At 42.3% G+C, this 13,071-nt stretch overlaps 1 protein-coding gene across 2 annotated transcripts in view; it reads left to right on the top strand.

Annotated features, from left to right (window-relative positions):
* The window catches only part of LOC112240036 (zinc finger E-box-binding homeobox 2), a 67,900-nt gene that overhangs the window by 48,786 nt on the left and 6,043 nt on the right, over positions 1-13,071 (top strand). The window contains exons 3-4 of one of the 2 annotated variants that reach the window (XM_042330092.1): positions 11,546-11,779; positions 12,071-12,222. In XM_042330092.1, coding sequence (XP_042186026.1) covers positions 11,546-11,779; positions 12,071-12,222 — 386 coding nt within the window. Of the gene's footprint in view, positions 1-11,542; positions 11,780-12,070; positions 12,223-13,071 lie in introns of both variants that reach the window. The other variant, XM_042330085.1, reaches the window with a different exon arrangement.

Genomic DNA, 13,071 nt, shown 5'->3' with positions numbered 1-13,071 from the left:
TGACTGTCCTGTCTTGTCTTCTCTTTACTTTACATCACTCTGACTGTCCTGTCTCGTCTTCTCTTTACTTTACATCCCTCTGACTGTCCTGTCTCGTCTTCTCTTTACTTTACATCCCTCTGACTGTCCTGTCTCGTCTTCTCTTTACTTTACATCCCTCTGACTGTCCTGTCTCGTCTTCTCTTTACTTTACATCACTCTGACTGTCCTGTCTCGTCTTCTCTTTACTTTACATCCCTCTGACTGTCCTGTCTTGTCTTCTCTTTACTTTACATCCCTCTTACTGCCCTGTCTCGTCTTCTCTGTACTTTACATTACTCTGACTGTCCTGTCTTGTCTTCTCTTTACTTTACATTACTCTAGCTGTCCTGTCTCGTCTTCTCTTTCTTTACTTTACATCCCTCTGACTGTCCTGTCTTTTCTTCTCTTTACATTACATCCCTCTTACTGCCTGTCTCTTCTTCTCTTTACTTTACATTACTCTTACTGTCCTGTCTCGTCTTCTCTTTACTTTACATTACATCCCTCTGACTGTCCTGTCTCGTCTTCTCTTTACTTTACATCACTCTGACTGTCCTGTCTGTCTGTCTTCTTTTTTACTCTACATCACTCTGACTGTCCTGTCTCGTCTTCTCTTTACTTTACATTACATCACTCTGACTGTCCTGTCTTGTCTACTCTTTTACTTTACATCACTCTGACTGTCCTGTCTCGTCTTCTCTTTCTTTACATCCTCTGACTGTCCTGTCTTGTCTTCTCTTTTTACTTTACATCCTCTGACTGTCCTGTCTCGTCTTCTCTTTACTTTACTTTACATCCCTCTGATTGTCCTGTCTCGTCTTCTCTTTACTTTACATTACATCACTCTTACTGTCCTGTCTTGTCTTCTCTTCTCTTTACTTTACATCACTCTGACTGTCCTGTCTCGTCTTCTCTTTACTTTACATCCCTCTGACTGTCCTGTCTCGTCTTCTCTTTACTTTACATTACATCCCTCTGACTGTCCTGTCTCGTCTTCTCTTTACTTTACATTACATCCCTCTGACTGTCCTGTCTCGTCTTCTCTTTACTTTACATCACTCTGACTGTCCTGTCCTGTCTCGTCTACTTTTTACTCTACATCACTCTTACTGTCCTGTCTCTGTCTCGTCTTCTCTTTACTTTACATTACATCTGACTGTCTGTCTGTCTTCTCTTTACTTTACATCACTCTGACTGTCCTGTCTCGTCTTCTTCTCTTTACATTACATCACTCTGACTGTCCTGTCCTGTCTCGTCTACTCTTTACTCTACATCACTCTGACTGTCCTGTCTCGTCTACTCTTTACTTTACATTACATCACTCTGACTGTCCTGTCTTGTCTTCTCTTCTCTTTACTTTACATCACTCTGACTGTCCTGTCTCGTCTTCTCTTTACTTTACATCCCTCTGACTGTCCTGTCTCGTCTTCTCTTTACTTTACATCCCTCTGACTGTCCTGTCTCGTCTTCTCTTTGTCTTTACATCCCTCTGACTGTCCTGTCTCATCCCTCTGTCTTCTCTTTACTTTACATTACATCCCTCTGACTGTCCTGTCTCGTCTTCTCTTTACTTTACATCACTCTGACTGTCCTGTCTCGTCTTCTCTTTACTTTACATCCCTCTGACTGTCCTGTCTCGTCTTCTCTTTACTTTACATCACTCTGACTGTCCTGTCTCGTCTTCTCTTTACTTTACATCACTCTGACTGTCCTGTCTCGTCTTCTCTTTACTTTACATCCCTCTGACTGTCCTGTCTCGTCTTCTCTTTACTTTACATCACTCTGACTGTCCTGTCTCGTCTTCTCTTTACTTTACATCACTCTGACTGTCCTGTCTCGTCTTCTCTTTACTTTACATCACTCTGACTGTCCTGTCTTGTCTTCTCTTTTACATTACATGACTGTCTGTCTGTCCTGTCTTGTCTTCTCTTTTACTTTACATCCCTCTGACTGTCCTGTCTTGTCTTCTCTTTACTTTACATCCCTCTGACTGTCCTGTCTTGTCTCGTCTTCTCTTTACATTACATCCCTCTTACTGCCCTGTCTCGTCTTCTCTGTACTTTACATTACATCACTCTTACTGTCCTGTCTTGTCTTCTCTTCTCTTTACTTTACATCACTCTGACTGTCCTGTCTCGTCTTCTCTTTACTTTACATCCCTCTGACTGTCCTGTCTCGTCTTCTCTTTACTTTACATTACATCCCTCTGACTGTCCTGTCTCGTCTTCTCTTTACTTTACATTACATCCCTCTGACTGTCCTGTCTCGTCTTCTCTTTACTTTACATCCCTCTGACTGTCCTGTCTCGTCTTCTCTTTACTTTACATCACTCTGACTGTCCTGTCTCATCTTCTCTTTTACTTTACATCACTCTGACTGTCCTGTCTGTCTCGTCTTCTCTTTTTACTTTACATCCTCTCTGACTGTCCTGTCTCTGTCTTCTCTTTACTTTACATCACTCCCTCTGACTGTCCTGTCTTGTCTTCTCTTTCCTTTACATCATCTCTGACTGTCCTGTCTCGTCTTCTTTTCCTTTACATCCTCTGACTGTCCTGTCTTGTCTTCTCTTTTACTTTACATCCCTCTGACTGTCCTGTCTTGTCTTCTCTTTACTTTACATCCCTCTGACTGTCCTGTCTTGTCTTCTCTTTACTTTACATCCCTCTGACTGTCCTGTCTTGTCTTCTCTTTACTTTACTTTACATCCCTCTGACTGTCCTGTCTCGTCTACTCTTTACTTTACATTACATCACTCTGACTGTCCTGTCTTGTCTTCTCTTCTCTTTACTTTACATCACTCTGACTGTCCTGTCTCGTCTTCTCTTTACTTTACATTACATCACTCTGACTGTCCTGTCTTGTCTTCTCTTCTCTTTACTTTACATCACTCTGACTGTCCTGTCTTGTCTTCTCTTCTCTTTACTTTACATCACTCTGACTGTCCTGTCTCGTCTTCTCTTTACTTTACATCACTCTGACTGTCCTGTCTCGTCTTCTCTTTACTTTACATCCCTCTGACTGTCCTGTCTCGTCTTCTCTTTACTTTACATTACATCCCTCTGACTGTCCTGTCTCGTCTTCTCTTTACTTTACATTACATCCCTCTGACTGTCCTGTCTCGTCTTCTCTTTACTTTACATCACTCTGACTGTCCTGTCTCGTCTACTCTTTACTTTACATTACATCCCTCTGACTGTCCTGTCTTGTCTTCTCTTCTCTTTACTTTACATCACTCTGACTGTCCTGTCTCGTCTTCTCTTTCCTTTACATCCCTCTGACTGTCCTGTCTCGTCTTCTCTTTACTTTACATTACATCACTCTGACTGTCCTGTCTCGTCTTCTCTTTACTTTACATCACTCTGACTGTCCTGTCCTGTCTTTTTTACTTACATCTACTCTTTACTTTTTACACATCACTCTGACTGTCCTGTCTCGTCTTCTCTTTACTTTACATCACTCTGACTGTCCTGTCTTGTCTTCTCTTTCCTTTACATCACTCTGACTGTCCTGTCTCGTCTTCTCTTTCCTTTACATCATCTCTGACTGTCCTGTCTTGTCTTCTCTTTACTTTACATCACTCTGACTGTCCTGTCTCGTCTTCTCTTTACTTTACATCACTCTGACTGTCCTGTCTCGTCTTCTATTTACTTTACATCACTCTGACTGTCCTGTCTCGTCTTCTCTTTCCTTTACATCACTCTGACTGTCCTGTCTTGTCTTCTCTTTACTTTACATCACTCTGACTGTCCTGTCTTGTCTTCTCTTTACTTTACATCCCTCTGACTGTCCTGTCTTGTCTTCTCTTTACTTTACATCCCTCTGACTGTCCTGTCTTGTCTTCTCTTTACTTTACATCCCTCTGACTGTCCTGTCTTGTCTCGTCTTCTCTTTACATTACATCCCTCTTACTGCCCTGTCTCGTCTTCTCTGTACTTTACATTACATCACTCTTACTGTCCTGTCTTGTCTTCTCTTTACTTTACATTACATCACTCTGACTGTCCTGTCTCGTCTTCTTCTTTACTTTACATCACTCTGACTGTCCTGTCTCGTCTTCTCTTTACTTTACATTACATTCATCTCTGACTGTCTCTGACTGTCCTGTCTTGTCTTCTCTTCTCTTTACTTTACATCACTCTGACTGTCCTGTCTCGTCTTCTCTTTACTTTACATCCCTCTGACTGTCCTGTCTCGTCTTCTCTTTTACTTTTACTTTACATCCCTCTGACTGTCCTGTCTCGTCTTCTCTTTACTTTTACATTACATCCCTCTGACTGTCCTGTCTCGTCTTCTCTTTACTTTACATTACATCCCTCTGACTGTCCTGTCTCGTCTTCTTTACTTTACTTTACATCACTCTGACTGTCCTGTCTTGTCTTCTCTTTCTTTACTTTACATCACTCTGACTGTCCTGTCTCGTCTTCTCTTTCTTTACATCCCTCTGACTGTCCTGTCTCTCTTCTCTTTACTTTTACATTACATCACTCTGACTGTCCTGTCTCGTCTTCTCTTTACTTTACATCACTCTGACTGTCCTGTCCTGTCTCTGTCTGTCTTTACTCTACATCACTCTGACTGTCCTGTCTCTCTTCTCTTTTCTCTTCTTTACATCACTCTGACTGTCCTGTCTTGTCTTCTCTTTACTTTACATCACTCTGACTGTCCTGTCTCGTCTTCTCTTTCCTTTACATCACTCTGACTGTCCTGTCTTGTCTTCTCTTTCTTTACTTTACATCACTCTGACTGTCCTGTCTTCTCTTCTCTTTACTTTACATCACTCTGACTGTCCTGTCTTGTCTTCTCTTTACTTTACATCCTCTGACTGTCCTGTCTCGTCTTCTCTTTTACTTTACATCCTCTCTGACTGTCCTGTCTCGTCTTCTCTTTACTTTACATCACTCTGACTGTCCTGTCTCGTCTTCTCTTTACTTTACATCACTCTGACTGTCCTGTCTCGTCTTCTCTTTACTTTACATCACTCTGACTGTCCTGTCTCGTCTTCTCTTTACTTTACATCATCTCTGACTGTCCTGTCTTGTCTTCTCTTCTCTTTACTTTACATCCCTCTGACTGTCCTGTCTTCTTCTTTTGTCCTGTCTTTACATCCCATCCTCTGACTGTCCTGTCTCGTCTTCTCTTTACTTTTACATCCCTCTGACTGTCCTGTCTCGTCTTCTCTTTACTTTACATTACATCCCTCTGACTGTCCTGTCTCGTCTTCTCTTTACTTTACATTACATCCCTCTGACTGTCCTGTCTCGTCTTCTCTTTACTTTACATCACTCTGACTGTCCTGTCTCGTCTACTCTTTACTTTACATTACTCTGACTGTCCTGTCTTGTCTTCTCTTCTCTTTACTTTACATCACTCTGACTGTCCTGTCTCGTCTTCTCTTTACTTTACATCATCACTCTGACTGTCCTGTCTCGTCTTCTCTTTGTCTTTACATTACATCACTCTGACTGTCCTGTCTCGTCTTCTCTTTACTTTACATCACTCTTACTGTCCTGTCTTGTCTACTCTTTCCTTTACATCACTCTTACTGTCCTGTCTCGTCTACTCTTTACTCTACATCACTCTGACTGTCCTGTCTTGTCTTTCTTTCTTTACATCACTCTGACTGTCCTGTCTCGTCTTCTCTTTCCTTTACATCACTCTGACTGTCCTGTCTTGTCTTCTCTTTACTTTACATCACTCTGACTGTCCTGTCTCGTCTTCTCTTTACTTTACATCACTCTGACTGTCCTGTCCTGTCTCGTCTACTCTTTACTCTACATCACTCTTACTGTCCTGTCTCGTCTTCTCTTTCCTTTACATCACTCTGACTGTCCTGTCTCGTCTACTCTTTTCTTTACATCACTCTGACTGTCCTGTCTTGTCTACTCTTTCCTTTACATCACTCTTACTGTCCTGTCTTGTCTTCTCTTTCTTTGCTTTACATCCCTCTGACTGTCTGACTGTCTTGTCTTCTCTTTTACATCCTCTGACTGTCCTTACATCTCTTTACTCTGACTGTCCTGTCTTGTCTTCTTCTTTACTTTACATCCTCTGACTGTCCTGTCTTGTCTTCTCTTTTTACTTTACATCCCTCTGACTGTCCTGTCTCGTCTTCTCTTTACTTTACATCCCTCTGACTGTCCTGTCTTGTCTTTTTACTTTTACATCCCTCTGTCTCTTTACTTTACATCCCTCTGACTGTCCTGTCTCGTCTTCTCTTTACTTTACATTACATCACTCTGACTGTCCTGTCTTGTCTTCTCTTCTCTTTACTTTACATCCTCTGACTGTCTCTTTACTTTCTCTGTCTTCTCTTTCTCTTTACATTTACATCCCTCTGACTGTCCTGTCTCGTCTTCTCTTTACTTTACATCACTCTGACTGTCCTGTCTGTCTTCTCTTCTTTACTCTTCACTCTGACTGTCCTGTCTTGTCTTCTCTTTCTTTACATCCTCTGACTGTCCTGTCTTGTCTTCTCTTTACTTTACATCCCTCTGACTGTCCTGTCTTGTCTCGTCTTCTCTTTACTTTACATCCCTCTGACTGTCCTGTCTCGTCTTCTCTTTACTTTACATTACATCACTCTTACTGTCCTGTCTTGTCTTCTCTTCTCTTTACTTTACATCACTCTGACTGTCCTGTCTCGTCTTCTCTTTACTTTACATCACTCTGACTGTCCTGTCCTGTCTCGTCTTCTCTTTACTTTACATCACTCTGACTGTCCTGTCTTGTCTTCTCTTTCTTTACTTTACATCACTCTGACTGTCCTGTCTCGTCTTCTCTTTACTTTACATCCCTCTGACTGTCCTGTCTCGTCTTCTCTTTACTTTACATCCCTCTGACTGTCCTGTCTCGTCTTCTCTTTACTTTACATTACATCCCTCTGACTGTCCTGTCTCGTCTTCTCTTTACTTTACATCACTCTGACTGTCCTGTCTCGTCTTCTCTTTACTTTACATCACTCTGACTGTCCTGTCTTGTCTTCTCTTTCTTTACTTTACATCACTCTGACTGTCCTGTCTCGTCTTCTCTTTACTTTACATCCTCTGACTGTCCTGTCTCGTCTTCTCTTTACTTTACATCCCTCTGACTGTCCTGTCTCATCTTCTCTTTACTTTACATCCTCTGACATCCTGTCTCTGACTGTCCTGTCTCCTGTCTTCTTTACTTTACATCACTCTGACTGTCCTGTCTCGTCTTCTCTTTTACTTTACATCACTCTGACTGTCCTGTCTTTACTTTACATCTTCTCTTCTCTTTTTACTTTACATCACTCTGACTGTCCTGTCTCGTCTTCTCTTTACTTTACATCCTCTGACTGTCCTGTCTCTCGTCTTCTCTTTACTTTACATCACTCTGACTGTCCTGTCTCGTCTTCTCTTTACTTTACATCACTCTGACTGTCCTGTCTTGTCTTCTCTTTCTCTTCACTCTTTGTCTCGTCTTCTTTACTTTACATCACTCTGACTGTCCTGTCTCGTCTTCTCTTTACTTTACATCCCTCTGACTGTCCTGTCTCGTCTTCTCTTTTTTTTACATCCCTCTGACTGTCCTGTCTCATCTTCTCTTTACTTTACATTACATCCCTCTGACTGTCCTGTCTCGTCTTCTCTTTACTTTACATTACATCCTCTGACTGTCCTGTCTCGTCTTCTCTTTACTTTACATCACTCTGACTGTCCTGTCTCGTCTTCTTGACTGTCCTGTCTCGTCTTACATCACTCTGACTGTCCTGTCTTGTCTTCTCTTCTCTTTACTTTACATCACTCTGACTGTCCTGTCTCGTCTTCTCTTTTACTTTACATCCCTCTGACTGTCCTGTCTCGTCTTCTCTTTACTTTACATTACATCACTCTGACTGTCCTGTCTCGTCTTCTCTTTTTACTTTACATCACTCTGACTGTCCTGTCCTGTCTCGTCTACTCTTTACTCTACATCACTCTGACTGTCCTGTCTCGTCTTCTCTTTACTTTACATCACTCTGACTGTCCTGTCTTGTCTTCTCTTTCCTTTACATCACTCTGACTGTCCTGTCTCGTCTTCTCTTTCCTTTACATCACTCTGACTGTCCTGTCTTGTCTTCTCTTTACTTTACATCACTCTGACTGTCCTGTCTCGTCTTCTCTTTACTTTACATCACTCTGACTGTCCTGTCCTGTCTCGTCTACTCTTTACTCTACATCACTCTGACTGTCCTGTCTTGTCTTCTCTTTCTTTACTTTACATCACTCTGACTGTCCTGTCTCGTCTTCTCTTTACTTTACATCACTCTGACTGTCCTGTCTTGTCTTCTCTTTTACTTTACATCCTCTGACTGTCCTGTCTTGTCTTCTCTTTACTTTACATCCCTCTGACTGTCCTGTCTTGTCTTCTCTTTACTTTACATCCCTCTGACTGTCCTGTCTTGTCTCTCTCTTCTCTTTACATTACATCCCTCTTACTGCCTGTCTCGTCTTCTCTTTACTTTACATTACATCACTCTGACTGTCCTGTCTTGTCTTCTCTTCTCTTTACTTTACATCACTCTGACTGTCCTGTCTCGTCTTCTCTTTACTTTACATTACATCCCTCTGACTGTCCTGTCTCGTCTTCTCTTTACTTTACATCACTCTGACTGTCCTGTCTTCTGTCTCGACTGTCTACTTTTACTCTACATCACTCTGACTGTCCTGTCTTGTCTTCTCTTCTCTTTACTTTACATCACTCTGACTGTCCTGTCTCGTCTTCTCTTTACTTTACATCCTCTGACTGTCCTGTCTCGTCTTCTCTTTACTTTACATCCCTCTGACTGTCCTGTCTCGTCTTCTCTTTACTTTACATTACATCCCTCTGACTGTCCTGTCTCGTCTTCTCTTTACTTTACATTACATCCCTCTGACTGTCCTGTCTCGTCTTCTCTTTACTTTACATTACATCCCTCTGACTGTCCTGTCTCGTCTTCTCTTTACTTTACATCACTCTGACTGTCCTGTCTCGTCTACTCTTTACTCTACATCACTCTGACTGTCCTGTCTTGTCTTCTCTTCTCTTTACTTTACATCACTCTGACTGTCCTGTCTCGTCTTCTCTTTCCTTTACATCCCTCTGACTGTCCTGTCTCGTCTTCTCTTTACTTTACATTACATCACTCTGACTGTCCTGTCTCGTCTTCTCTTTACTTTACATCACTCTGACTGTCCTGTCCTGTCTCGTCTACTCTTTACTCTACATCACTCTGACTGTCCTGTCTCGTCTACTCTTTACTTTACATCACTCTGACTGTCCTGTCTTGTCTTCTCTTTACTTTACATCACTCTGACTGTCCTGTCTCGTCTTCTCTTTACTTTACATCACTCTGACTGTCCTGTCTCGTCTTCTCTTTACTTTACATCACTCTGACTGTCCTGTCTTGTCTACTCTTTCCTTTACATCACTCTGACTGTCCTGTCTCGTCTTCTCTTTACATCACTCTGACTGTCCTGTCTCGTCTTCTCTTTTCTTTACATCACTCTGACTGTCCTGTCTCGTCTTCTCTTTACTTTACATCACTCTGACTGTCCTTGTCTCTCTTCTCTTTACTTTACATCCTCTGACTGTCCTGTCTTGTCTCCCTCTGACTCTGTCTCTTTCTCTTTTTACATCCCTCTGACTGTCCTGTCTCGTCTTCTCTTTACTTTACATCACTCTTACTGTCCTGTCCTGTCTCGTCTTCTCTTTACATTACATCACTCTGACTGTCCTGTCTTGTCTTCTCTTCTCTTTACTTTACATCCCTCTGACTGTCCTGTCTTGTCTTCTCTTTACTTTACATCCCTCTGACTGTCCTGTCTTGTCTTCTCTTTACTTTACATCCCTCTGACTGTCCTGTCTTGTCTCGTCTTCTCTTTACATTACATCCCTCTTACTGCCCTGTCTCGTCTTCTCTGTACTTTACATTACATCACTCTTACTGTCCTGTCTTGTCTTCTCTTCTCTTTACTTTACATCACTCTGACTGTCCTGTCTCGTCTTCTCTTTACTTTACATTACATCACTCTGACTGTCCTGTCTCGTCTTCTCTTTACTTTACATCACTCTGACTGTCCTGTCCTGTCTCGTCTACTCTTTACTCTACATTACTCTGACTGTCCTGTCTTGTCTTCTCTTCTCTTTACTTTACATCACTCTGACTGTCCTGTCTCGTCTTCTCTTTACTTTACATCCCTCTGACTGTCCTGTCTCGTCTTCTCTTTACTTTACATCCTCTGACTGTCCTGTCTCGTCTTCTCTTTACTTTACATTACATCCCTCTGACTGTCCTGTCTCGTCTTCTCTTTACTTTACATTACATCCCTCTGACTGTCCTGTCTCGTCTTCTCTTTACTTTACATCCCTCTGACTGTCCTGTCTCGTCTTCTCTTTACTTTACATCACTCTGACTGTCCTGTCTCGTCTTCTCTTTACTTTACATCACTCTGACTGTCCTGTCTTGTCTTCTCTTCTCTTTACTTTACATCACTCTGACTGTCCTGTCTCGTCTTCTCTTTCCTTTACATCCCTCTGACTGTCCTGTCTCTGTCTTCTCTTTACTTTTTACATTACATCACTCTGACTGTCCTGTCTCGTCTTCTCTTTACTTTACATCACTCTGACTGTCCTGTCTTGTCTTATCTTTACTCTTTACTCACATCACTCTGACTGTCCTGTCTCTTTCTACTCTTTACTTTACATCACTCTGACTGTCCTGTCTTGTCTTCTCTTTACTTTACATCACTCTGACTGTCCTGTCTCGTCTTCTCTTTCCTTTACATCACTCTGACTGTCCTGTCTTGTCTTCTCTTTACTTTACATCACTCTGACTGTCCTGTCTTGTCTTCTCTTTACTTTACATCACTCTGACTGTCCTGTCTCGTCTTCTCTTTACACTGTCCTGTCTCGTCTTCTCTTTGCTTTACATCACTCTGACTGTCCTGTCTCGTCTTCTCTTTACTTTACATCACTCTGACTGTCCTGTCTTGTCTCCTCTTTACTTTACTTTACATCCCTCTGACTGTCCTGTCTTCTCTTTACTTTACATCCCTCTGACTGTCCTGTCTTGTCTCGTCTTCTCTTTACTTTACATCCCTCTGACTGTCCTGTCTTCTCTTTACTTTACATCACTCTTACTGTCCTGTCCTGTCTCGTCTTCTCTTTACTTTACATCACTCTGACTGTCCTGTCTCGTCTTCTCTTTACATTACATCCCTCTTACACCACTCAAGTTCTCTCTTTCACAGTTCTTCATATCATTTTTTAAAACACAGTTTAACTCTGTATTTTAAAGTGTTAAACAATGACTTTAACAGTATGACAAGATAATTTAAAATAGACACGTCATGTGGGATATGCCAACTGTCCCTGTCCCCAGATCAGACATCAGACAGCCTATTCTCTAGATAATGTATAATTATATATATGGAATTAGGGACTATTAATGAAGTACATACTACATAGAAAATAAAAGGTAATTTTGCCTCTTTGTTTCTGTTCATCACCGTTACACTTCTTTACCCTCTCTGTTCCCCAGCAGGTCAGAGGTCAGACAGCAGGGCCATGGAGGACTTGGCCCACTATGACTTCCTGGTTCAGTTGAGAAAAGCATCCTCCCACCAACCTGCCTCACACCACTACCAGCACCACAACTACCTGCCCCCCAATGGCAGAAGCCCTGCCCCAGCCATGTACCACACTGGCAGTCTGCGCCTCCATGATGACCTCCCTCCCATCTGGTCTGTTGGGGCTCGGCGCTCATCTGAGAGACCAGGTAGGTTATGGATATTGCATCCTTATAAACACACCTTGCATTTCAACAAATCTCTGATATAGCCCACAAGGCTAATTTGAGCAGAATATTTGTAGTTACATTTACAACATCCGTGGAGCTACTGTCAGAATTACAGGAAATACATCCTTATGTCATTAACGGCCAGATAGATGGATTCCTCGATGGCTGTTGACTACAGTTTGAATCCTTGACATTGTGTTTCTTAAACTTTTTGTTTCTGAATGAATTTATTGAATTTTATTGTCCTCTATCTGGCTATGTGTGTCCTAGACGGCGTCCCTTTAAATCTACAGGCTTGCCCGTTCTGCCAGCATACCTTCCACCGCGGAGGGTCCCTACGCGAGCACATCAGGTTTTGCCACGAGCGGGACGGGGGACACTATAGCGCTCAGATGGAACGACACATGGGACTGCACAGTCAGGTACATGGCAAGGGGACACACTGGAAGAAATATAAAATCCTTTGGGGTCCACCTACTACAAAGTGCTACTCTTTCTGAAGGTTTTTCAAGGCGGATATGACCAGCAATCTAATGACTCCAAAAGGGTGTTATGTCAGAGCATTCAGAAAGTATTCAGACCCCCCTTCCCTTTTTCCACATTTTGTTACAGCCTTGTTCTAAAAATGATTAATTGTTTTTTCCCCTCGTCAATCTACACACAATAACCCATAATGACAAAGCAAAAACATGTTTTAAAAAATCTTTGCAAATTATTTATTTATTTTTATTAAAAAATGGAATATCCCATTTACATAAGTATTCAGACCCTTTACTCAGTACTTTGTTGAAGCACCTTTGGGTATGAGGCTACAAGTTTGGCACACCTGTATTTGGGGAGTTTCTCCCATTTCTTCTCTGCAGATCCTCACAAGCTCTGTCAGGTTGGATGAGGAGCGTCACTGCACAGCTATTTTCAGGTCTCTACAGAGATGTTCGATCAGGTTCAAGTCCGGGCTCTGACTGGGCTACTCAAAGACATTCAGTCTGAGGTCCTTAACGCTCAGGAGCAGGTTTTCATCAATGATCTCTCTGTAGTTGGCTCCGTTCATCTTTCCCTCGATCCTGACTAGTCTCCCAGTCCCTGCCGCTGAAAAACATCTCCACAGCATGATGCTGCCACCACCATGCTTCACTATATGGGATGGTGCCAGGTTTCCTCCAGACGTGATGCTTGGCATTCAGGCCAAAGTGTTCAATCTCGGTTTCATCAGACCAGAGAATCTTGTTTCTCATGGTCTGAGTCTTTTAGGTGCCTTTTGGCAAACTCCA

The sequence above is a fragment of the Oncorhynchus tshawytscha genome, linkage group LG02 (genome assembly GCF_018296145.1).
Source record: "Oncorhynchus tshawytscha isolate Ot180627B linkage group LG02, Otsh_v2.0, whole genome shotgun sequence".
Lineage (NCBI taxonomy): Eukaryota > Metazoa > Chordata > Actinopteri > Salmoniformes > Salmonidae > Oncorhynchus > Oncorhynchus tshawytscha.
This window is presented reverse-complemented; position numbering and strand designations above follow the sequence as displayed.